Source organism: Equus quagga, chromosome 8, assembly GCF_021613505.1.
Source record: "Equus quagga isolate Etosha38 chromosome 8, UCLA_HA_Equagga_1.0, whole genome shotgun sequence".
NCBI lineage: Eukaryota > Metazoa > Chordata > Mammalia > Perissodactyla > Equidae > Equus > Equus quagga.
This window is the reverse complement of record NC_060274.1, coordinates 63,656,152-63,682,368: the sequence shown is the minus strand read 5'-3', so window position 1 is coordinate 63,682,368 and position 26,217 is coordinate 63,656,152. Positions and strand designations below refer to the sequence as shown.

Here is a 26,217-nt window from a genome sequence, read left to right as displayed (position 1 = left end):
CGCCCAGGATTCGAACCAACGAAACACTGGGCCGCCTGCAGCGGAGCGCGCGAACTTAACCACTCGGCCACGGGGCCAGCCCCTCCTATGCTTGTTTTTCTATCTTCTCTTTTATCTGCTTTAGATTTATGCTGTGTTTTATGTATTGCTATAAGCCTCTTTAAGCCCTTTCTGCAACAAAACAGGGAATATATAAACAGATTGTTTGTTTGTTTGTTTTTAAACAGAAATCGACTTAAAACCTCCAGAGAAATAGAATCCTTAGACCTTCCAAACTGCCGCCTGATTAAAGGAATTGGTGAGTATGAGAAAATGCTTGTTATACACCTTACATTATTTAGCTACCAATGCTAAAAACTCATTAACAGTATTTTGGCATGCAATTACTGTTTATCAGAGGAAAAATCACATTAGATTAATAAAAACCTCTTCAGCCAATCTCTTTTGATCTCATGCACCCCGTATTTTTTCTTCTTTCTTGGTCTCACTATAGTTCATTAATTATTTGTATATTCCTGTGCTTGTTGTTTGATTTCTTGCTTGTTTAGTGACTTTTCTGAACTATTTTGTAAAGTCTGTATTCTTTGTCGTGTGTGGCCACTGAAATCTGTGTTCCATTAGCCTAGTAGTCAGCTAATGAAGGCAAATCACAAGGAAGAAAAGTTATAAAATGGAAAATAAAAATTTCTCAACAAAATCTCCATCCCTCACAGAAGTAACACCAGAAATAAAGTTTCTTTCTTATCCTTCCTGGTATTTCCAGTGAAATTGCAAACAAATAAATGCATATGCACACATATCTATTTTTATTCACAAATGGCATCTTAGTGTAAGATTATGTTCTGCAACCTACTTTATTCCAAACACAATGCGAACAGCTTTCCACACCAGCACATGTAGCTCTAACTCATTCTTTTTAATATTTGCACGTACTGTGACTTTTTTAACCAATTCCCTCTTAATGCACATTTGGGCGATTGCAGTTTTTTGCAACCACAAACAAATCAGTGAGCATCATTGTACCTGTAGCTTGTGTCTTTGTTTACCTGTAGGATAAATCCTCAACAGTGGGATTGTTGTTCCATGAGCATATGTGTTTAAAGGGTTGATAGTCATTGCTAAATTGTCCTTCACTTGGCCAAACTAATAAATAAACTCAATACCTCATATTTATAACCACATTCACTCACAATGGGATTCACAATGCTCTTTGAGCAAAGACAAAGTAGTGACTGTTCTCTGTGACGCACAAGAAGGCTTTGCTTTCGTGAAACCTATCCGTTTTCAGAGCAGCCTTTTCCACTTCAAAGTTTCTTGAAAATTTTTATGTTATTTTTAATTTTATATTACATTTATATATTTTATATATTTATTGTGTTCATTTTATTTTATTGCTTTATTGCTATGTTGTTTCAAAAAATTTAACACTATTTGAGTTATATGATTTCAAATACATACTCATTAACACTTTGATTAGAAACATCACATATGATATGACGCCTCTCCTTTACACATCTGCTTCCTCCTTGCTCTGCTTTTTTTTCCATTCCTACTCTTGCGCTTTTTCCCAGTCCTTTCTCCCTTCATCTACACTCCTTGACTTCTTTCTCCTGGGGCTTCTCCTTTTTGTTTAGTTGCCCAAATACTTAGCAAGAAGATGTAGATTCAGTATCAAGTACCAGATTGACCAGATCTGTTCTGGATAATGCAGACAGTTCTAGAACTAAGGTTGTCTAGAGTCAGAGGAAACTCAGCAACTGCATCCTGCCTTCTGGCTGCAATCACAGAGAGCCCCCCTCAGAACTGGTCACTAAGCAAAATCCAGATGGCATCTGTGAGGAATGTTGTACAAGGCTGGGAGGTTGAGTCAGGGATCTCTAAGGTTACTTTTGCTACTGAGTTAATTGTCAAATTATTAAACAGCCCTTGGCCCTGTGAAGCTCACCTTCTGTGAACTCAAGTCTCAGAGTAGACAATAGGGCAGAGCCAGGCACGTCACAGGACAAACTGCCAAGTGAATTGTTGTTACAACTGACTGGGATGGAGAGCTCCTCGGAGAAAACAAGCCCAACAACATTTGTATTCTGAACAGGCGTCTGTCTGTGTTTGTGACCTTTGTGTTGTGATGTGTGTGAGCTGCTGTCTGGAATTGAAAAGAATGAAGAAATATGTCACCTATGGCCCCTCTCGTGAAGTGTTTAATGCCTCTGAGGCACTTCAGAAGGCAACAGAGCAAAGACGATGAGTGATTAGAAGCACATTTGGGATACATTTTTAGCTCTAATTAGAATTGTGCTTTTTTTTCCCTTTCTTTTCCTTTTCCTCTGTGCTTAGCACACACTATATGAACATTTGTTGAATGCTATGTTAGTGATGCGTAATGATTAATAATAGCTTGTGGTTATAGGTTTTTAACAACAGTTGCTTATTCAGTGATCTTTGATTTTAAGGAATAGCAGTGTGCTGGGCATACATTCCCATACAGGCAAAAGCAGCTTCTTATGGTGGGCAGCAAGGGTAGAGAGGTTCCATTTTTTAGTTTCCGCTTGCAAACAGTGGTAGCCATGCACTTGAGGCCAACAATCCCTCTGAGAGGTGAGACCATTCCTCTCTGGCTCCACCTCCACCAACACACACACTAAATGCTACATTCACCACGACTGCAAATGAACTCTTTGTGACTCTTGGGTGCTTTATATATATCATCTCATGTCTTTCTGTTTTAATAAATAATAATCATCTACCACATACCATACAGGATGTGTGCCTTCTGTGGGGCAGACAGTAAGCTTACTATTTATTCCATTTTTTGTATTCCTTCCCAGTGTATCTCATAGACAGAAACTAAGCTTTTACACACGCAAGATTTAGCATAAATCAACATCTAAATAAAAATTATAATGACAAGTTAACTCTATTTGAGGCTTAAGAATTTAAAACATTTTCTAAATGTCTTTGAAAATGCTGGCATTCAGAGTTCTGAACTGAAACAGAATTTTTAATGGATTATCTCTCTTGAGTTAATTAAGGGTTTTATACACTTGGCAGTCAAGACCTTTACAATAACTGCTGCTTGGGAGATTAAAGGGAAAAAAAGCATTACAGTTTGTAGCCCTTGTTATCAAGTACTTTCCAGTCTACCTATGGAAAGGTAGACAAAAAAACTCACTACTGTGAGATATAGATGTTTTTTCTTTTTATAACAGGTAAGGACCCAAGGCTCAGAGAAGTTAAGTAATTTTTACAAATTCTCTTTCCAATATGCCATCTTCTCCCAGAGTGATTAATACGCATACCTGACTAGTGAACCAAAAAAGTGGAAAACAATAGGCTACATTACATACTGGATATGGCAAGTATGTAATATATGACAACTGCTGCCTATGGCAAGGGCTGATTTGCTATTATAAAGTTACAGTAAGTAACTTAAAGAAGAGAGAAATTTACGTTCTCTTACATGACAGTCCCATGATAAGCAAATGGCCTAGGATGATTAGATGACTACTTCATGTGGTCATTCTGGGAGAAAGGCTGATGAAACAAACAACACAGCTATCTCAACATATTGCTTCCATCTTGGTCCAAAACTAAAACTCCAGTCGCTGCCATTTCCCAGCAGCAAGGGGTAGAAAGAAAATTTACATGGATGTTATGTTTACTTTATTTTACCCACTAGTTGCATAAACCTTGTACTCTCATATTCCATTAACCTGAGCTTAGACAACTGGCCACATCTGTTGGCAAGGAAGGGTAGGAATGTCTGTAGCTACATTGCCATGTGCTTGTAGCTGAAAAGAAAGAAGGGGAGCATGAATACTGGGGAGCAGTTGGCCAGCTCTGACATGGATAGATAATTGCTAAAGGAATAAGAAGGGATTGAAATCAGATGTGCTAAGCTAGAAGACTTTCTAGAGAAAGAGGGTTTTGAAAGAAAAGTACAGGATAAGAATTGGTGAAGATCTTGGTGAGAAGCATGGAAGCAAACATTTTGGGGGAAAAAGCCAACATAGGGAATTGACAACGGTTGTATTTACAAAGTGAAGTATCTTTAGAGAGAAACCAGGGGACCATTCTGACAGGGAAAATTCACTGAATGCCAGGTTGTATTTTTTCTTTGTCAAATTTTACGTTATGATTTTGAGTCAAAACTAAAGGACTTGAGTCCCAGCTTCCCAATTTGTGGCCTTGAACAATTTGTTTAACCTTTCAAAGGCTCTGTATTCTCAATTCTAAAATAAGAGATAATAATATTGCTTCTTAGGGTTATGAAAATTATATGAAATAACGTACGTAAAGTACAAGGAGCCTGTAGTGTATTTTAGTAGCTATTACTGTTACTACTATTATTACTATTATTGAATTAGAGGAGAAAAAGTTCCTCCAGCATTGACTACTCTTGCAGTCATCACACCAAAGAGGTGATATGGGATGATAAAAGCCTATTGTAGTAATGGCTATATAAATGAAGAGGGGGGAGTATCTGGAAAATATTCTCAAGAAAGCTACAGATAATACTTTTTTTTTCTTGGAATTAGACAATAGGATTAAACGAAGTAGTTGCAATGCGGTTGAAATGAAAACATCTTCTAAAAACATTGTTCTTTTCTTGATTATTAAAACAATACTGTTATTTATATGTAATTTTAAGCAAAGTATAAAGAAGAAAATGAAAATCACTCATAATCCTACCACCCGAAGAAATACTAACTTTTTCTATATATCTTTTCTTCTTCTATGTGTGTAAGCGTGTACACACTGAAATTAAATTGTCTTGAATAATTTTTCAAGAACAACAAATTTTAATTAATTGAGCTCCTACTAAATGGATCCAGAAAGCAAAACTTGGACTAAAATTCTGTGTGTGTGCACACATGCACACACGTGTGTGTGTTTGTATGTTTATGTTTGTGTATGTGATGTAGAGTTCCACTGGTCCCTGCTCATTCCCAGTTGAAAACCACCATGGGACTAGAGTCTAGTGGTTCTTAACCTTTTAGGTGTATCACAGACCCTTTTACAAATCTGCTGAAAGCCAAGGACCCTTTTCACAGAAAATTTTTCATCTGTACATGCAGAAGACATTTTGCATTACATAGAATTTCAGAAAGTTCATAGACTCTTTGAAATCCACTTATGCTTCCTTAGGGATCCACAGACCCCAGGTTAAGAACTCCTCCACTAGACCATGCTTAGGCTTATATGTATCTTCCTTCTGAGGAATAGGCAGATGAGTCATCTTTACAACGTGAAGTTCTTGGCATTTTTATTTTCTTTTGCTTTTCTCCGCTATGACAGAGCCAGTAATACTGGAGGCAACTAGCCAAATGCGATCTCATGAATCAAAACCAAAATGGCTGGATAGATGCTGTTTGTTTTTGACAACCTAGAAATAATCCTGGAGAAATCCTTTGGAGAGATCTTAAAGGGGAAGATTGGATTTTGTGTACTCGAAGAATGTGTCATGATTTGGCTTAATCTAAGCCATTTTTATTCCTCTTTTCTTGTGTTTGGGTCTATTATCTGTCTGCAGAATGTACACAGTGAGACCAGTGGGAAGGTCGTCTGTCTAATTATTTGCTGTGCTGTGAGGAGTGTGCTGCAGACAATCGATAAACAATCAATAGTAATTGTAGCCCACCTCAGAGACAAGCGTTAGAAGCCTCAACTGGCTTAGGTGCATGTATTTTTCATTAATTTTCTTTTGCTAGTTTTTTTTCTGTAATTTAAAGCCTAAATTTAAAGATTAAATGGGAAGCTTTTCTTTGCTTATGAAAACAAGCAGGCATTGTTTTTTAAAAAGGCAATATGTAATCCCAGGTGTTTTATCTCGGTTAATGAGAGAAATGTCTGCGTTTGCTTCAGATTGAATGAGCAGAGAAAGGGACGAGGATATTTGCATGGTTAAATGACTATGAACCCTTCATTCTGAAAGTAATATTCCCCTGATGTCAATTACTTTTGTGCCGACATCTGGATGTTTATCAGAAGAGTGTACAGATGTCAACTTTTTCTGTATTATAGCTGGAAATGTGGTGATTACTTGACTTTGATTTGAGTAAACATACAATATCTAACATTTAAAGTCAGAAGTTCACTGCAGGAAGAGATTTAGAATGACGTTTATTAAAGAGAGTGGGTCCTTGAAAAAAAGTCAGAACCATTCCAGAAGATGTACTGATAAAGTAAACAAAGTCCTAGTTATGCTCTACCTAACAAATAACAGAATTTGAACATGACATTTATCTATTTCTTGAACTTTCAGAAGCTGGCTCTGAAGATATTGACATCCTTCCGAACGGTCTGGCTTTCTTTAGTGTGGTGAGTACCTGCTTCCTTCCCCAGTCTCAGTGGAGGAGGTCAAGGCAGTTTGATGAGACCTGCAGAGCAGTAACTTGTTTTTAAAATTCCTCACTTTCAAAAATGTGTTCTGAAAAAAAGACACGTCAAACAGGATCTTAATACACTTCTTTAAGTTTATCTAAATGTAGAGATGAAAAAGTCTTTGCCAATTGATTTATTGCTCTTTATGGGCCCCCTGTATTGCGGAAAAATATTCCACTGCAATCTGTGTTTTAAAAGTTTGGTGGTTTTTTTGGTGAGGAAGATTGGCCTTGAGCTAACATCTGTACCAGTCTGCCTCTGTTTTGTATGTGGGATGCCACCACAGCATGGCTTGATGAGCAGTGTGCAGGTCCATACCTGGGACTAGCCTGGTGGCATAGTGGTTAAGTTTGCATGCTCCCCTTGGGTGGCCTGGTGTTCGTGGGTTCAGATCCTGGGCACAGACCTACGCACCACTCGTTAAATTTTAAATTGATTGGCCTGTGGCATGCTGGCCTACACCAGTATCCATTCTAATTGGAAAACTGTATAGGTGGGCCAGTGAGGACGTTCTGGCCACCTTGTTTCCCTGGCTTGGGCCGAGGTGAGGGTCCTTGGCATCTTCACGAGTTCCGTTATTCTTGAGGAAGAAGTATCCAGCTTTGAAGGCAGCCTGGAATTATTCTGTTCCCTCTCAGCATCTGTTATTTTCAGACTCTGAGACTCAGGAGGGATGTGAAGAACTTGGAGATGCTTTAGAAGAGAGTCACAACACTAATAAAATAGTCGTCAGACTTAAGAGAGAGGTGAGAGGACTCAGCTTAGTTGAGAATGAGGGTCATAACACTCTCCAGGCTGCTGATGGTTTTCGTGTGAAAGACTGTGATCAGCTGGTTTCTCCCACTGAGGGAAACAAGAAATACTGTGGGCTTTGGCAGAAACACCAGTATTTATATGAAAATTTAAAAATACAGTTTTAAAAGAAAAGTTTTATTTAATTACCTACACAGAATGAGTAAAATGATATTTCTAGTAGGACTCTGGGTTTGTTTAGAAACACATGCTTGCATGTGTGTCTGTAGGATTAGGAGAAAACACTGGGACTACTAGTCAAAGTTATTCATAACTAGAGATGCAAAAGTCCTGAGTAAAGTAGAAGGCAGTTTTTCTTTTGGCAAAGGAGGTGTTCTCAGGTATTTGCATAATCCAGAACTCACCTGTTTCAAGATTTTCCCCTCATTGGAATAAATCTGAATTAGGAGTAGTGAAGTCTCTAAGCACATGGATCTTAGCCACTTTAGCTGAGCGCCTTATTACAGTCACAATGATCTTGTAGCCATGTCCATGGCATTTCTTCTGCTTTTATTCCTGTTATCCTTCCTCAGTTATATGACTTTCTTTTCTTTTCTTTTCTTTTTCAAATTTAGAAACAATTCCTCTTTGCTGCTGTTCTTTAAGTTACTCAGCGTTGTCTCTAGTATTTCCCAGAATGCACTGTTTTCTAAATGAATAACTCGTACGTCATGGCAATTGTTTGTCCTTTTTCCAAGCATTTTAGCCCATGGAGCCTGTCCTATTCCACAGTTATGGGATTGAGGATCACCTCAAAACTAACATCACAGCTCCTGAGGAACTGGATGACAGAGAATATAAAAAAGATTTGAAAGACAATGTGACTATACTGAACCGTACTCTTAAAAATGGTGAAAATGGTAAATTGTATGTTATGTGTATTTTACCACAAGTAAAACTAAAATAAAATCTTTAAAAAGAGGAAAAACAGGGGCCGGCCCCGTGGTACAGCGGTGAAGTGCGCACGTTCCACTTCAGTGGCCCAGGGTTCACTGGTTCGGATCCCGGGTGCAGACATGGCACCACTTGGCAAGCCATGCTGTGGTAGGTGTCCCACATATAAAGTAGAGGAAGATGGGCACGGATGTTAGCTCAGGGCCAGTCTTCCTCAGTAAAAAGAGGAGGATTGGCAGCAGATGTTAGCTCAGGGCTAATCTTCCTCAAAAAAATAAATAAATAAATAAATAAATAAATAAATAAATAAAATAAAAAGAGGGAAAACAGATTTAAATGATAGTATTAAAAATAACCATGACTAGTTAACACCATCCCTGGGAGAGCTTCCTTTGCGTTGAAACCAGGCTATTGTTTATGGGACACTGAAAAAGAATAGAGATTATTAACCACTGAAGTGGCACTGCCGTAAAGCAATAGTAAAATTCCAGTTTATTCTATTTACTGGGCCTACCATGCTTGAAGTTATATAATTTTGATAGACTTGTTTAAATTGGAGAGAATTTCTATTATGTCCAATTTTGTGCATAAAATGAGACTTTATTCTTTTGGTATTCTTTTAAATTTGCATAAATACGACTTAAAAGATTTAAAAGGGAAAAGACCTAGATTATTTCAGTGAGTACTGAAAAAGAATTAAATAAAATTCAGGAGCCAGCCTGGTGGTGCAGCAGTTAAGTTCACATGTTCTGCTTCAGCAGCCTGGGTTTTGCCTGTTCGGATCCCGGATGTGGACATGGCACTGCTTATTGGGCCATGCTGTGCTAGGTGTCCCACATAGAAAGTAGAGGAAGATGGGCACAGATGTTAGCTCAGGGTCAGTCTTCCTCAGCAAAAAGAGAAAGATTGGCAGCAGGGCTAATCTTCCTCAAAAAACAAAACAAAACAAAACAAAACAAAATCATTCCTGATTAAATGCTCCAAGAAAATTAGATAAAAAGGGAAACTCCCGAGAAACCTACAGCAGACATCATTCTTAGTGATGAAACATTAGCTGCCTTCCCATTAATGTTAAGAAAAGGAAGAAAATGCCCCAAAACACTATAAATATCAGTAATCTATTAGAGTTCTTAATAACCCAATAAAACAAGAAAAAGAAACATGAGGTAAAAAAAACTACAAAACTGTTGTTATTTTCAGACAGTGTGATCACCTGTTTTTTAAACAATCCAAGAGATTCAACAAACACACTATTAGACCTAAGAAGAGAATTCAGTGAAATGGTTGGATTCAAAATGACCATATAAAACTCAGTGGTTTTCCCATGTGCTAGGAAAATCCAACTAGAAAATGTAATAATAATAATAATAATAATGTTCCATTCAGAACAGCAACTTAATTTCAAAAATTTATACAGAAAAATAAATGAATAGATTTAAGACTATTTTGTAAAGGTAGAGCAATGAAGTGTGGATTTGGGGACTTGCCATATTTATATTGCCATATATATCTCATATCTTATAAATAAAGCTATAGTAATTTAAAAGTGGCATATTGGCACAAGAATAGGCATGAGTCCCCAAACAGACCAATATGTAAACAAGGATCTAGTACATGAGAAAGGTAACATTTGAAATCAGTGAGAAAAGGACAGACTAAATGCCAGGCACTGATCCAGGCCCTGGAATCCAGCACTGAACAAATGAGATAAAGTCTCGCTTCATGTGCCAATGGGGAGGGAATGAATATGTGTCAGACAGTGGCAACACTTTAACAAAAAATAAAATGGGGCACTAGAGAGTGACAGCTGTGGTAAGGATGGAGTCAGGCTGCCATTTATATATGGATAAATATGAATATATGTCAAATGGCAGTAAGTGACATTTGGTGCAGATATGAAGAATTGAGGGAAGGAGCCCCAGATGTCTGGGAGGGCAGCATTCCCAGGCAGAGGGAACAGTGTGTATAGTGGCCCTGATGTAAGAATGTGCTTGGTTCTTTTGAAGAACATCAAGCAAGCCAATATGGCCAAAGTACATGTGTAATAGTAATAGGAGATGAGGGCAGAGAAACAGAGAGTTTGGAATGGGGGCAGATGAAGGATGGTGAGCAGGGCAGATCATTTAGGGCCTCTAGGCTATCGTAAGAGTTTCACTTTTAATCTGAGTGAGATAGGAATTTTGATCAGAGGTGTGACATCGTCTGACATAATTTGGATGCTGATGTAAGACTAGTCTTTTGTAGGGTCTTAATGACAGAAGCAGAAAGGCCAGTCAGGAGGCTCTTGCCATAATTGTGGTGGGGATTTGGACCAGGGCAGTCATGGTGAGAAATGTTTACATCCTTATGAAGGGGTATATTTCTAAGGTAAAGTCAACAAGATTTGCTGATGGCTTGGATATGGGGTGTGAGACAAGGAGGGGAGTCATGACTGACTCTATTCACCAAGACTTCTGGCTTTGTAGAAGCAAAGTGCAGGCCGAGGGCTTGAGGGTCAACAGTCAGTATAGAAACTTTCACTTATCCATGCCTCAACTCTGCCTCGGATCTCCCAGTTCACCAAACGTTGAGTTATCCTCCCAAAAGACTAAACCCCTAGTTTTTTGCCTCAACTATGAAAAATCAGTTATTGTTCATCTTTCCACTTTCCAACTCCCAATTTTTATTTTTTCTATTGTCTCCTCTCTGCTTTCTTTGTGTTTGTAGCTTTACGCCACTACCTTTAACCAAAGCCTCTGTTTATCATTTATTTATAGTTCCCACTTTAGTCCATAAAAATGCTTACACCTTTATATTTAACTTTTTCCTCTGTTTCGAAAAGGGTCTAAAATTTCCGGGACTCCACAGCTTTGCACCAGATAAGCCTGGAGGAATACTAATGATGGATCTAAAAGAAGAAAACCCAAGGGCACTGGAATTAAGAATCAGCCGTGGATTTAATTTGGCTTCATTTAATCCACATGGTATCAGCACTTTCATAGACACTGGTAAGAGCCAATGAGCTACCAACATTAAGAAACTTATAATGGTTTCAAATGACTGGGGAAAATAGATTTCGATCATATTTGTAGTAATAGAAGAAAAGTTAACTCATGAATTATTTCTGTATTCTTCATACAAATAAGTTGATCATTTTCCTCTTCAGCCAGCAGTTAGTAATGCTACATTTTGAAACTTCTAACAGCTGACACCTAAAAGAATGTTTAGATTTCATATAACCTTTTCATATACCTATGACCGTTGCATTAAAAAAAAGCTATATTTCTAAATTAAACTCTAAACAGATTATTCATGCATTCTGTATATGGAGTGGGAAATGCTCTTTCTTAAAGGTCAGGGGACCAATGATCAGAAATAACACCAGACAGCAGTGATGAGAAAGATAGGAAGAATGATCCGTTAGGTCGTCTAACAGCTTATACCTCAAACCTTTCCTTGGCTGTGGTATTTAAATGTCAGTGTCTGCCCAGAGGTCCTATGGTTATGTCTTGTAAATTAACTCTGTTCTTTCAATTCTTTAGATGACACAGTTTATCTCTTTGTTGTAAACCACCCAGAATTCAGGAATACAGTGGAAATTTTTAAATTTGAAGAAGAAGACAATTCTCTTTTACACCTAAAAACAATCAAACATGAGCTTCTTCCAAGGTACTTAGTCCTTTTGTTCACTTTCCAGTTTATCTCTAGCATTTTCAAATATTCCCTATGGTGGTCTTCTCACCTTTTATAAGAGCTGAAATACATATATATATATATATATATGTATACATACATACACATAAATACATGTATTTATATGTGTGTGTATATAGTTTCCTTGTAGAGCAGGCAACGTCAGTGTCACTCATTCTAATAATCAGTGTTCTATGTGACTCCCTTGAGAAGTAATGAAATGGTGGACTACAGGGAACATGCCCTTCAGGACCATCTTGGGAATAGAAGACAAACCCAGCATTTTCCCTGCTGTCACATTCTACCTCAGATGACTCATCACCCGAATAATGATAATGCCTGTCCTGCCAAGGAAGAGGAGCCTGCTTTGTATAGAGTTAGTATGCCTTATATGGGACTCATACAGAGTGCCTTCACAGGGTTAGTGGTAGCTGTGGCTAGTGGCCCTACAGAATTGGAGGGATTCAAACTGGAAGTGGGTTTCTACTACTTGAGGAACATACAGCTGGTTGCTAATGTGGTTAAAAAAGAATCCTGTGTACCTCCCTGGCTCAACTTGCATTTGTCTACTACTTCTTTTAAGTTTAAACTTGATGAATATTTTAATTTTTACTTCCTTATCTAGGGCTTAAGCATGTAACCCCAATTATTCTTCCAAAAATGCACCTCTTAAGAAGTAGGAGCATAAATACCATCCAGGCAGCTTCTACATCATGGAGCTCTTTGAGAAAAAGGGGACCCACCTTCCCTTTAGGTCTCTTTTTCACTTAGCAAAGGAGAAAGCAGCTCTTTCAGAAATTTTTGCATAGCATGATGGGAATTTAAATTTAATAGCACTCTTACCTAACTGGTTTTAAAAATGTAATTCCTTTTGGCATATAAATCTCATCTGAAGCATTGTACCATGGCACTTTCATCATCCATCTCTCTGCAAGTGTTTATTGAGTGCCTGCGCATTCTCAGCAGGTCAGCTTTGTGAGTCAGGTAGAAATTGAACAGTTGACCTTAGTTTGACTAATAACTAAGCAAAGGAATTCAGGAAAATCCAGCAACTGAGTAAATGGAAACTAGGTAAATGTTATTGATGACCCAACCAACTCACCAGCCAACAAGTTTCTCTCCAGCTCTATATTATGGACAGCTGTGTCCTTACATACTGTTGTTAAACCCTACCTTGCTTGCTGTCAAAAAGCATACTCTCGGAGAGTGACGTCAGCAACATGGTGGTGTGAGCTCACCCGGGACTCTCTCCCCTCCAAATTACAACCAAAAAGAGCAACTGCTTTCCAACCAAAAAAAAAATCCTAATAACAGAAATTGTCAGAGACCCACAACAGCCAGGTGACTGGGGCAGAGAGGCTGGAGCCCCTCTCAGAGGAGCTGGAATGGGGTAGGAGAGAACTTCACTCCCTCCCCTGGAGACTGGGATCGCTGCCATGGGTGAGGGAAGGAGCAGGAGAGGGGCTGTGCATCCGGGGATCATCCAGGACTCCCACCACCCGTGCAGTGGAAACCCTCTAATGGGGGAAAGCTTTCACGTGGGGGAACCCCAGCAAGCCAGGGCCCCGGGAGACCAGAGAGCGAGAGCTGATCTGAACCCAGGTCGGTGCGCAAGAGAAAGTGCCCCTCCTCCCCCAACCCGTGCTGCACACCGCCATTGCAACTGCAGGCAGAGGGCTCAGAAAGCACTACCATCGACCCCCATCTAGTGGCAACAGGCTGTAACTGCAACTGAATAATAGCATCATGCACAAAAACCGCTTGTCTACCATCCAGCAATTTATAAAAGCTCCAGTCTAAAAAGAAAACAATAAAAATACAGAAGTATGTCCTGAGGACTTGGAAATAGGAAAATTAAGTGAAAATGAGTTCAAAATAGCTATCATCAAAATACTCAATGAGGTAAAGGGAAATATAGAGAAACAAGTCAATGAGTTCTGGAGTTACTTCACAAAAGAGATTGGAACTATAAACAAGAATCAATTAGAAATACTAGAGATGAAAAATACAATGGATCAGACAAAACAGAATATGGATTCCCTGAATGCCCGTGTAGACACCATAGAGGAGCAAATTAGCATAATCGAAGATAGACAGGCTGAATGGCTCCAGACAGAGGAAGAAAGAGAACCATGAATTAAAAAAACTGAGGAAAATCTCTGAGAAATACCTGACTCAATGAGAAAATGCAACTTAAGAATAATTCCTGAGGGCATGGAAAAGGAAAATGGAGCAGAAAGTGTGCTCAACGAAATAATAGAAGAGAACTTCCCAAATCTAGGGATTGAGAGAGAAATGTGTGTGGAGGAAGCTTTCAGATCTCCTAGATTTGTCAATGTAAAAAGACCTACTGCAGGGTATATACTAGTAAAAATGGCAAAAATGAATGACAAAGAAAGAATATTCAAGGCAGTAAGGCAGAAGAAAATAACCTACAAAGGAACCCCTATCAGACTTTCAGTGGATTTCTCTGCAGAAACCTTACAAGCTAGGAAAGATTGGAGTGACATATTCAGAACTTTAAAGGATAAAAATCTTCAGCCAAGAATACTCTATCCAGCAAAAATATCCTTCAGATATGAGGGAGAAATTAAATCTTTTCCAGACAAACAAAAGCTAAGGGACTTTGTAACCAACAGACCTCCACTGCAAGAAATCCTCAAGAAGGCTCTCATACCTGAGAAAAGAAAAATAGGGAGAAAGGGGTCACAAAACACAGAGTAGGGAGACAAATAGATAGAATCGGAATAGGATAGCAAATATTCAACTATAGCATTAGGATAAAGGGAAGTAAATCACCAAAGCAAAGACAAACTTATCACTCTAACCAGAAACTCACAACACAAGTTGGAATAAGAGATGAAAATAATAATTTAGGAGGGGAGGAGGAAAGGGACTGAAACAGTCTAGGCTAAGTTAGTTAGAGATCACCAGATAATGGACTATGTTATACACGAGATTCTGAACACAAACTTCAGCATAGCCACTAAACTAAAAAACAGAACAGACACACAAAACGTAAATAAGGAAAAATTTAAAAAACCAAGCATAAGAAATTGCAGAAGTCAATGGGTAGGCTAAAACACACAGGATGAGAAACAAAGGAAACACAGGAAAACCGGATAACGAGCAACAGAATGACAGCATTAAGCCCCCATGCATCAATACTCACCCTCAATGTAAACGGATTGAACTCTCCAATGAAAAGACACAGAGTGGCAAAATGGATTAAAGAACAAGATCCAACAATTTGTTGCCTCCAGGAAACAGATCTCAGCTCCAAGGACAAACACAGGCTCAGAGTGAAGGGGTGGAAGACAATACTCCAAGCTAGTAGCAAACAAAAGAAAGCAGGTGTCGGAATACTTATATCAGACAAAACAGACTTAAAGATAAGGCAGGTAAAGAGACATAGAGCGCCGATATATAATGATCAAAGGGACACTTCATCAAGAAGAAATAATGCTTCTAAATATCTAGGCACCCAACACAGGAGCACCAAAGTTCATAAAGCAACTATTAACAAACCGAAAAGAAGATATCAAAAAAACACAATAATAGTAAGGGACCTCAACACCCCACTCACATCAATGGACAGATCATCCAGACAGAAAATCAACAAGGAAACAGTGGAGCTAAACAAAAAGCTAAAACAATTGGACTTAATAGACATATATAGAACACTCCATCCAAAAACAGCAGAATACATGTTCTTTTCAAGCACGCATGGAACATTCTTAAGGATAGACCATATGTAGGGAAACAAGGCAAGCCTCTACAAATTTAAAAAAATTGAAATAATAACAAGCATCTTCTCTGATCATAATGCTATAAAGCTAGAAATTAATTACAAGAAAAAAGCTGAGAAAGGCACAAGGATGTGGAGACTAAACAATATGCTATTGAACAAGCAATGAATCATTTGAAGAAATTAAAGAAGAAATAAAAGAATACCTGGTGACAAATGAAAAGGACAACATGCCATACCAACTCATATGGGATACAGCAAAAGCTGTATTAAGAGGAAAATTCATTGCAATACAGGTACATCTTAACAAGCAAGAAAAATCCCAAATAAGCAATCTTAAACTACACCTAACTGAATTAGAGAAAGAAGAACAAACAAAGCCCAAAGTCAGCAGAAGGAGAGAAATAATAAAAATCAGAGCAGAAATAAATGCTATTGAAACAAAAAGGGCAGTAGAAAGGATCAATGAAACAAAGAGCTGATTCTTTGAGAAGATAAATAAAATTGACAAACCCCTAGCCAGACTTACAAACAAAAAAAGAGAGAAAGCTCAAATAAACAAAATCAGAAATGAAAGAGGAGAAATAACAACAGACTCCACAGAAATACAACGGATTATAAGAGAATACTATGAAAAAGTACATGCCAGCAAAATGGAAAATGTAGAGGAAATGGACAAATTCTTGGACTCCTACAATCTCCCAAAGCTTAGTCAAGAAGAAGCAGACCATTTGAACAGACCAATCACAAGGAAAGAGATTGAAACAGCAATCAAAAGTATCTCAAACAATAAAACCCCAGGACCAGATGGCTTTCCTGGGGAATTCTACCAAACTTTCAGAGAGGACTTAATACCTATCCTTTTCAAGCTATTCCAAAAAGTTAGGGAGGATGGAACACTTCCTAACACATTCTATGAGGCCAACATCACACTGATACCAAAGCCTGACAAGGACAGCACAGCATGAAAAAGTAGTTCTACAGGCCAATATCACTGATGAACATAGATGCAAAAATTCTCAACAAAATTTTGGCAACCCAAATACAGCAATTCATCAAAAGGATCATACATCATGATCAAGTGGGACTCATACCAGGGACAGAGGGATGGTTCAACAGCCGCAAATCAATCAACGTGATACACTACATCAACAAACTGAGGAATAAAAACCACATGATCATCTCAATAGATGCAGAGAAAGCATTTGACAAGATCCAACAGCCATTTATGATAAAAACTCTGAACAAAATCGGGATAGAAGGGAACTATCTCAACATAATAAAGGCCATATATGACAAACCCACAGCCAACGTCATACTCAATGGGCAAAAACTGAGCACCATCCCCCTGAAAACAGGAACGAGACAAGGATGCCCTCTATCTCCACTCTTATTTAACATAGTACTGGAGGTTTTGGCCAGAGCAATTAAGCAAGAAAAAGGAATAAAAGGAATCCAAATAGGGAGGGAAGAAGTGAAACTCTTACTGTTTGCAGATGACATGATCTTATATATAGAAAACCCCAAAGAATCCATTGGAAAACTTTTAGAAGTAATCAAAAACTAAAGCAAAGTTGCAGGGTATAAAGTCAATTTACATAAATCAGTAGCATTTCTATATTCTAATAATGCACTAACAGAAAAAGAACTCAAGAACACAATACCATTCACAATCGCAACAAAAAGAATAAAATACCTTGGGGTGAATTTAACTAAGGAAGTGAAAGACCTATACAATGAAAATTACAAGGCCTTTCTGAAAGAAATGGATGTTGACATAAAGAGATGGAAAGACATTCCATGGACATGGATTGGAAGAATAAACATAGTTAAAATGTCCATTCTACCTAAAGCAATCTATAGATTCAATGTCATCCCAATCAGAATCCCAATGACATTCTTTACAGAAATAGAACAAAGAATCCTAAAATTCATATGGGGCAACAAAAGACCCTAAATTACTAAAGCAATCCTGAGAAAAAAGAACACAGCTGGTGGCATCACAATCCCTGACTTCAAAACATGCTACAAAGCTATAGTAATCAAAACAGCATGGTACTGGTACAAAAACAGGTGCACAGATCAATGGAACAGAATTGAAAGCTCAGAAATAAAACCACACATCTATGGACAGCTAATCTTCAACAAAGGACCTGAGGGCATACAATAGAGAAAAGAAAGTCTTTTCAACAAATGGTGCTGGGAAAACTGGAAAGCCACATGTAAAAGAATGAAAATTGACCATTCTTTTTCACCATTCACAAAAATAAACTCAAAAGGGATCAAAGACCTAAAGCTGAGACCTGAAACCATAAGGCTTCTAGAAGAAAATGTAGGAAGTACACTCTTTGACATCAGTATTAAAAGGATCTTTTTGGACACCATGTCTTCTCAGACAAGGGAAACAATAGAAAGAATAAACAAATGGGACTTCATCAGACTAAAGAGCTTCTTCAAGGCAAAGAAAAACAGGATTGAAACAAAAAAACAACCCACTAACTGGGAAAAAATATTTGCAATTCATACATCCGACAAAGACTTAATATCCATAATATATAAAGAACTCACACAACTCAACAACAAAAAATCAAACAACCCGATCAAAAAATGGGCAGGAGACATGAACAGACATTTCTCCAAAGAAGATATATGGATGGCCAATAGGCACATGAAAAGATGTTCATCATCGCTGTGCATCAGGGAAATGCAAATCAAAACTACACTAAGATATCACCTTACACCCATTAGAATGACAAAAATAACTAAAACAAATAGTAACAAATGTTGGAGAGGTTGTGGAGAAAAAGGAACCCTCACACACTGCTGGTAGGAATGCAAACTGGTGCAGCCACTATGGAAAACAGTATGGAGATTCCTCAAAAAATTAAAAATAGAACTACCATATGATCCAGCTATCCCACTACTGGGTATCTATCCAAAGAGCTTGAAGTCAGCCATTCCAAAAGTCCCATGCACCCCAATGTTTATTGCAGCATTATTTACAATAGCCAAGACGTGGAAGCAACCTAAGTGCCCATCAACAGATGATTAGATAAAGAAGAGGTGGTGTGTGTGTGTGTGTGTGTGTATATATATATATATATATATATATATATATATATATATAAAATGGAATGCTACTCAGCCATAAAAAAGAACAAAATCATCCCATTTGCAACAACATGGATGGACCTTGAGGGAATTATGTTAAGTGAAATAAGCCAGATAGAGAAGGACAATCTCTGTATGACTCCACTCATATGAGGAATTTAAACATTTGGACAAAGAAAACAGATGAGTGGCTACCGGGGGAAAAGTGGGGTGGGGGGTGGGCACAAAGGGTGAAAGGGTGCACCTACAACACGACTGACAGACAATAATGTACAGCTAAAATTTCACAAGATTGTAACCTATCATTAACTCAATAAAAAAATAAAAATAAAAAAGCATACTCTCTTGGCACCAAGTTCTTCTTTCTTTTATAATAATCCTGCCATAATTTCTAAATGACCTGTTTTCAGATTACCTGTTACCATACAAAATTGTTCTCTTGCAAATGATATTATAGTAGATGACATATGACTATAGCCATGGATTTTAGCTGAGCTTTTCCTGGAAAACTTCTTACCAAAAATTTAAAGCACATATTGTGTAAACCTTCTGGATACTTAATCTTTAGTATGGAGACCAACTGGCTTTTCGTTTTCTCTCACATGTGATTTTTCTCTTTCAGTGTGAATGATATCGTGGCTGTTGGACCAGCACATTTCTATGCCACTAATGACCACTATTTCTCTGATACTTTCTTAAAGTATTTGGAAACATACTTGAATTTACACTGGACAAATGTTGTTTACTACAGTCCAAATGAAGTTAAAGTGGTAGCAGAAGGATTTGATACAGCAAATGGGATCAATATTTCACCTGATAAAAAGTATGACCCCTTATAGAAGTATCTTCATTTCTCCTCAGTCATCGTGCTGGGCCAAATTCTTTACTTTGTTCTTTTTTCAATGTGGAAATAGCTGACGATATTTTTGATCTATGATAGATATTATATATGTACTATATATTTACTATATGTATACTATATATTTACATGTAACATATAAATATATATCATATTTAAATACAGTGTCTACATTTTGGTATGTGTCATTGTAGAATTTAGTTTTATAAATGTAAATTTTTATAAAATGGGATTATATTTATATATACATATTAAAGTATCAGGTAAGTTTCCTTTTAAATAAATATATCATTGTTTTATTGGCTGCAACATTATTCCATTATAGAGGTGATCCTAAACTAATTTAACCAGTTCTCTGTTGATGCGTATGTAGGTTGTTTATTTATTTTTGCTATATAAAAAGCACTTTGTATTTCTCATTTACCACTGAAACTTATCCAAACATTTTTTAAGGAAATACTCCCAAAGGGAGCATTACAGCATAATGGTTAAATCTTTAGATTTTGAAGTCATACAGACCTGAGTTCAAATGCCAGCTGGGTAGTTACACTAGCTCCGTGTGGTGCTGTGAGGCCCTCCTCTTTGTACATTTGTACAAGTGTTTCTCTAGAACAGACCCCTCAAAACAGAACTACTTGCTCAAAGAGTAATTGCCCTCCAAAATTCTCTTACTACTTTTATATATCCAACCACAGCCTACAGAAAGCATAGGAAATTCTTTATTAACTTTCCCTTTTACTACCTTAGCACACTGAACAATTTAAACTGCTATAAATATAACATGAAATGAATTTGGCATTCCTTGACAACTAAATGTCTTTGTTTTTGTGACACAATTTCTTCTTTCTTGTTGATTACAGAAAATGAATGTAGAATCATTTAATTTAAATTGTCTATAACTGGCCCAATCTAACCTCTCCAGCCAAATCTGTTTTTCTCCCCAACTCTCATCCTTCTGAGAGTCAAACTTTCCAGTCACCCAAGCTAGAAATAATAATAATAAAAGGGGATTCCGTTTTAACTCCTTCTCTTTCACCATTCCTCGCCCACCAGTGAGCAGGTCGTGTTGGTTCTGGCTGTGCTTCCATTCCCCCGCCTCTCCTTTCCCATGGACACCTGCCTGGTTTAGGTTCTCATCCTCTCTGGCTGGAGTATTAGACTTTCTTCCAACTTGTTTTCAGGCCACTTCCATTTTCTGCCCTGTTGCCAATTGTGCCTTTCCATATTCCACTGGCTCCAGAAGAGGGAGCCCTGCTTCGTCCGTGACGCCTCCTGCTGAGCCCTGCCAGGTGCAGAGCAAAATGCTCAGTAACTGCTGAATAGAACTGACCGTTTGTCATTACATCACTTTGTTATTCTAAAAATTCAGTGGAAGCCAATTGCTTATCAAATCAAGGCAGACTGAAGGGTTGGACTTGCTTTAATAGGCTAGCTCCAATCTCCCTTTTCTACTGTCTCCCTCCTTTCCCGGCTTTGACAAAGAACTCATTATTTTGCAACATGCCTCTCTCATTCTTGCCCCTGTGCCTCTGCTCACATGTTTTCTTCTGCCTTGAAGGCGCTTTGTCCTTATATCCTCAAATCCAGTATCTACGTCCATTTCCACTGCAGATGCCCCTACTTTTGTGAGCCCTTCTCTGTTCTTAGGAGTTAGATATTTCTTCAGTCTCCAGACCTGAAATATTTCTTATGGTACCAATTCATGCTGTACTATTTGTTTAAAGTGTACAGACCAGTCTGATTATCCCAATACACTATACACTTTTCAGGAGAAAGACTGTGTCTTCTTTGTGTTTATAGCTGTCACAATACTGAGCTCCTGGCTTTACACATGATGATTGCTCAATGGAGCAGTTGCCGTGGAACAGTCTGTTCAATGAGCAAAATTACTGTACAGTAGTCCATTAATTCACCCACCTTAGATGTAGACAGCTTGTTCTGACTAGATATTTACCTCTTACTCTTAAAATTCTCTAACGTTAGTAACTATTTTATTACATATTAATAAATACTCTAATAAAATGTGTTCTGTTCTGTACCATATATTTCTACATGTAAATACGACATAGAAATATCAAATTATATTGTGGAATGCAAGTGCTTTTTTCCTGAAGCCAAATGTTTGTTTTATTGTCCTTTCAGTGGCAAATACCACAGACTTTATATTCAAAATGATTTCCTATATTATTTTTCCTTGCAAACCTTTTGAAAAATAATTTAATTTCTTATTAAATTCCGTGATTGTTGTAGCGACACTGAATTGATTTTGAAAGCATACTTTTTAAATAAAAATTGACCTTTATCAAGCTTTCCTTGAGGCCCATCATTGATTAACTTCTCGGCAGGTTATTAAGACTTATTCTTCCATACTGTGTTAATGAAGCTTTATACTGGCATGGAGCTCTAACCAGTGTGTCCTTTCTGCAAAGGTACATCTATGTTGCTGATATATTGGCTCATGAAATTCATGTTTTGGAAAAACACCCTAATATGAATTTAACTCATTTGAAGGTAAAACATTTCTTTTTATATATTAAGTAAACATTAATCTATTATTCTTTGAAATTACATAGCCATACTATATTATAACAATGCCTCACTCAGAAGAGAATGTGGATGCAGTGTTGCTATTCTGGGTTTTTAAATATTAACTCCTTCTAAGTGGCCAAGTCTCCTGTTCCCAGAAATCACAAGGACTGACTGATTACGCTCAGCAGCGAGCTGGGAGTGATATTTGCATCAGATTTAGAGCCCATTCTGTGAAATGCTGATGACACCTGATGAATTCCAATAAGAATTTTCACAATTGAAAAGACTAATAGAGGAATTCTGAAATGAAGATTTATGCACATTGTCAGTTCTTTCAATAATAAATGAAGGTAGAAATTGGGTTCCACACCATTATTATTTTCTTCCTGCTTGACAACATATTTTAGATTGATTAAGAATTTCCTGTTTTGATTCGAATGAGTTTCTTGAGCCAGCTGATCATTGTGCATCTTTTAAGGGAAAAGGAGTTCATTTTTTAGAGAGATGGATTATCATCCTAACTTTCTTAATTTCAGGGAAGATGAAGAGTGACTCTAAACCAGTTTATGAAATTTATTTTAAGTGCTATTGGTGTTAAAGAGGTGGAAGCAGGGAGATGTGTGTAATTTCCCCACATGCATAGAGACAGGAGGGGTTAGCCCTAAATTATTTAATCAAGTTTCTCAGGTCATTTAGATATTTAACATTTTTTTGTTTGCAAGGTGCTCGAATTGGATACACTGGTGGATAATTTATCTATCGATCCTTCCTCGGGGGACATCTTGGTAGGCTGTCATCCGAATGGCCAGAAGCTTTTGGTTTATGACCCGAACAATCCTCCTTCATCAGAGGTGTTTATATTTTTAGTTGTTAAACCTTAATTATTCAAGTCCTTTTGAGCTAGTAATATAATAACTGTCACAGGGATGGTTTGTTACTCCTTTTAAACCAATAATACAGTAAACTTATGGAGCAGTTTTGTAATTGCTTTAAGCCAATAATTGGCAGAATTTCACATTGTTCAAATACTTTTAGAAAGATAATCTTTTGATGGATTAAATTATGGTGGAAATGAGTCAAAAGGTATTTTTATAAGACATGTGCCCTCCTTGTGTGGTATACTGGCAATTTTTAAATACCTGGCTTATTGTCAGCTCACCACATGACATGACTTTTGTTCATGCTAAAGTAGTGTGAAAGTAGGAACCTTAATGTGGAAGTATTTCTATTAATGCTCAATTACTATAATAACACAAAATCCTGTGCTGGCATGCAATCACTAGATGGTTTAAGAAAGTACTTTCTTTGAAGGTTTAAGAAAGTACTTTAATTTAAACATTAAAAAGATTTGAAACTGCTATTTTCAACAGCATGTCCTCTTAATCATTGTGTCCTTGTGGAAGACAGGGATTATGGGTGATTGAGTGACATGGGTGTATGGTAGTTCTATATTAATCCTTTCTATCTCCTGAATAGGTTCTCCGCATCCAGAATATTCTATCTGAGAAGCCTACCGTGACTACAGTTTATGCCAACAACGGATCTGTTCTCCAGGGAAGTTCTGTGGCCTCAGTATATGACAGGAAGCTGCTCATAGGCACTTTATACCACAGAGCCCTGTACTGTGAACTCTAAACCGTACTTTTCATATGCAAGTGTGTTAACTTCTCTTCATAATTAATTTTCTATAGATTGCCAATTCTGAGGGAATTTAGCAAAGTTGACCCAGAAACATATGACACGTATCATTAATTTTATTTCAGTAAGGAAAGGGCCCTTCAGTTCTTATAGCACTTTTAATATCAAAGGAAAATGAGCAGTTTTTAAAAATGCTGAGTAAAGGAGAGAGAAGAAAGGTGCTTTTGGTAAAGTGAATATACTTTGCACAAAATAAGCCTCACCTCTGCCTTCTAACTGCCAGAGCATGAATTCCACTGAAACAGGGTAGATTGCATAACTTTAAAATGTGAGTGACCTCAACTCCAGCAGTGTGACCCCGGGACTGTTCAGAACTACTGATAGAGAACATGTTTTGATGTCTTATACTTACATATTTGTTTACTGTTAAAGAATTGGAATTATATTAAACACTAACTAAAATCCAAATTTTGTCTGTGTTTAATTCGCAAGACATGACCTCAGAGGGAATGGGAAAGTGGCTGCTTCCTTGTGGGGTTTCCTTGGGATAGGCAGGGATGGCAATGTTAATTTCTCTCATCAAAAGCTGAATGTAAATGAGCTGTTTATTCGAATAAAATAAAACAAAGAATCAATAAATATAGCAACTCAAATTCTCAATTAATATGGAGTGTTCCATCAGCTCTCTTCCTTAATGGGAGCCCACCTTGCATACAAAGAGGAGATAAAAGGCTGGAGCTGGAAGGTCACATCACCTCCTCATTGAACACAACTGTGAACTTCACCAGGAGAGATGAAGTCAGCTGTCCAGGGCCTCATGGTTATTCCCTGCAATGCTGGGATCAGGGCCAAGGGTGCCTGCCTCATAGAGAAGAGTTCTTTCCACTCACTGTACCTCCTGGAAAATCATTGTAAGCCCTGGAGAGAGACTTTCATGTGTTTCTTTCCATTGTAACTTACCAAAGTGCTTCACTTCTCATACTTTTTCCCATTTTCAGCATCATTATCATCAAAATATTTGTCAGTTCCTTACAATGTGCCAGACAATGCACTAAAAATGGTACATTCGTTATTTCATTTAATCCTAATTACAGCCCTGAGGGAGTAGATATTGATGTTATACCACTGTTAACATTTCACAGATGTCCGAGGTCACACACCTAGCAAGGGGTGGCTTTCAATCTATTTCTGATGCCAGAGGCTGTACCAGTGCCCACTACATGAAGCTACTGCCATGGAACTAATGAGGATCTCGTTATTTACTCTTTTTCCTAATGTACAGTTTCTTCTGTGTTTTTGGATATCACTTTGAGTTCTCCTTTTAGATGAATCATTTAATGGCTTTTAAACGTAAATTGCAGAAGTTTTCTTAAACTTGGCCTCTGTCCATTTGGCATGTATTTTTATTTATATTTTAAAATAGTCTGTTACTAATGTATATTGGAACTATTTCATGCTAAAATAATTACTGTTTTTTGCTGTTTCCATTATACATAGGAAAAACATTAAGTCACAGACGAATAAAGCAAGATTAAACATCATTCACTAGGGATCCAAAACCAAAAAGCATGTGTTTTAAATTTTAGAGTATAACAATAGCTATCTAAAAAGCTACATTCATAAAAGTATTAGAATATAGTAGGCATAAAATAAACTTGCTTTCTATTGCATTAGAAATTTTTATTTGGACAAAAGTAAATAAGCACGTGTTATCTTAGAAATATGAAAAGAATTTTTAAAATAAACTCTAGTTTTTTGGTCTCTGTGGGTTATGAGGGATTGCATTTTATCTAATCGTAAGTATTTATCCACTAGGGAATATAGGTCTCACGGAGGGGGGCGGTGTATGTGTTAATTCTTTTCTTGCTTGTTTTTTTTTGAGGAAGATTAGCCCTGAGCTAACATCTGCTGCCAATCCTCCTCTTTTTACTGAGGAAGACTTGCCCTGAGCTAACATCTGTGCCCATCTTCCTCTACTTTATATGTGGGACACCTACCCCACATGGCTTACCAAGCTGTGCCATGTCCGCACCCAGGATCGGAACCAGCGAACCCTGGGTCACCAAAGCAGAACGTGCGCACTTAACCACTGTGCCATGGGGCCAGCCCCTTAATTCTTTTTAATATGAGATCCCGTTCAGTAACAATAAATATCCTTTTGGCTTTTTATAAAACCTTAGCACTTTTACAACAGCTAAAAGTGAACATAAATACCTAATACAGGGAGCAGGAAAAATTAAATATAAGCTATAATACAGTATTTTTATCTTATTTTGTGTATTGGTTACTTATTAATAATAACTGTTCTAAGGCTGATCCTTTTTCTGCACTTTGATTTGCTCAGTTTGAATCCTATCTTGGAGTCACAACTTACCTAGGCTGGTGAATGATTGCTCAGCAAAGCAATGAAGAATTAACAGCACCCACCAACACACCATCCACATCCACCTTTCTTTGGGTACTTGTAGTTTTCATTCTTCGCTCAGCTTTCCACAAAAGGATTTCCCAGTGTAAGAGAAGGAGGGTTGGGAGAATCATGGTAGCTCTCTCTTAGTTTTCTGCTCCTGGTTTTCAAGATTTTTATCCATAAAGC

At 37.5% G+C, this 26,217-nt stretch overlaps 1 protein-coding gene across 1 annotated transcript in view; it reads left to right on the top strand.

The window, feature by feature from the left end:
* PON2 (paraoxonase 2) overlaps positions 1–24,092 on the top strand; it is a 32,231-nt gene extending 8,139 nt beyond the window's left edge. Inside the window, exons 2-9 of the mRNA XM_046669536.1 lie at positions 228–298; positions 6,263–6,318; positions 10,889–11,054; positions 11,589–11,715; positions 19,221–19,421; positions 21,887–21,968; positions 22,709–22,837; positions 23,463–24,092. Coding sequence (XP_046525492.1) covers positions 228–298; positions 6,263–6,318; positions 10,889–11,054; positions 11,589–11,715; positions 19,221–19,421; positions 21,887–21,968; positions 22,709–22,837; positions 23,463–23,621 — 991 coding nt within the window. The 3' untranslated portion in view covers positions 23,622–24,092. The remainder of the gene's footprint in view (positions 1–227; positions 299–6,262; positions 6,319–10,888; positions 11,055–11,588; positions 11,716–19,220; positions 19,422–21,886; positions 21,969–22,708; positions 22,838–23,462) is intronic.
* The last annotated feature ends 2,125 nt before the right edge of the window (positions 24,093–26,217 follow it).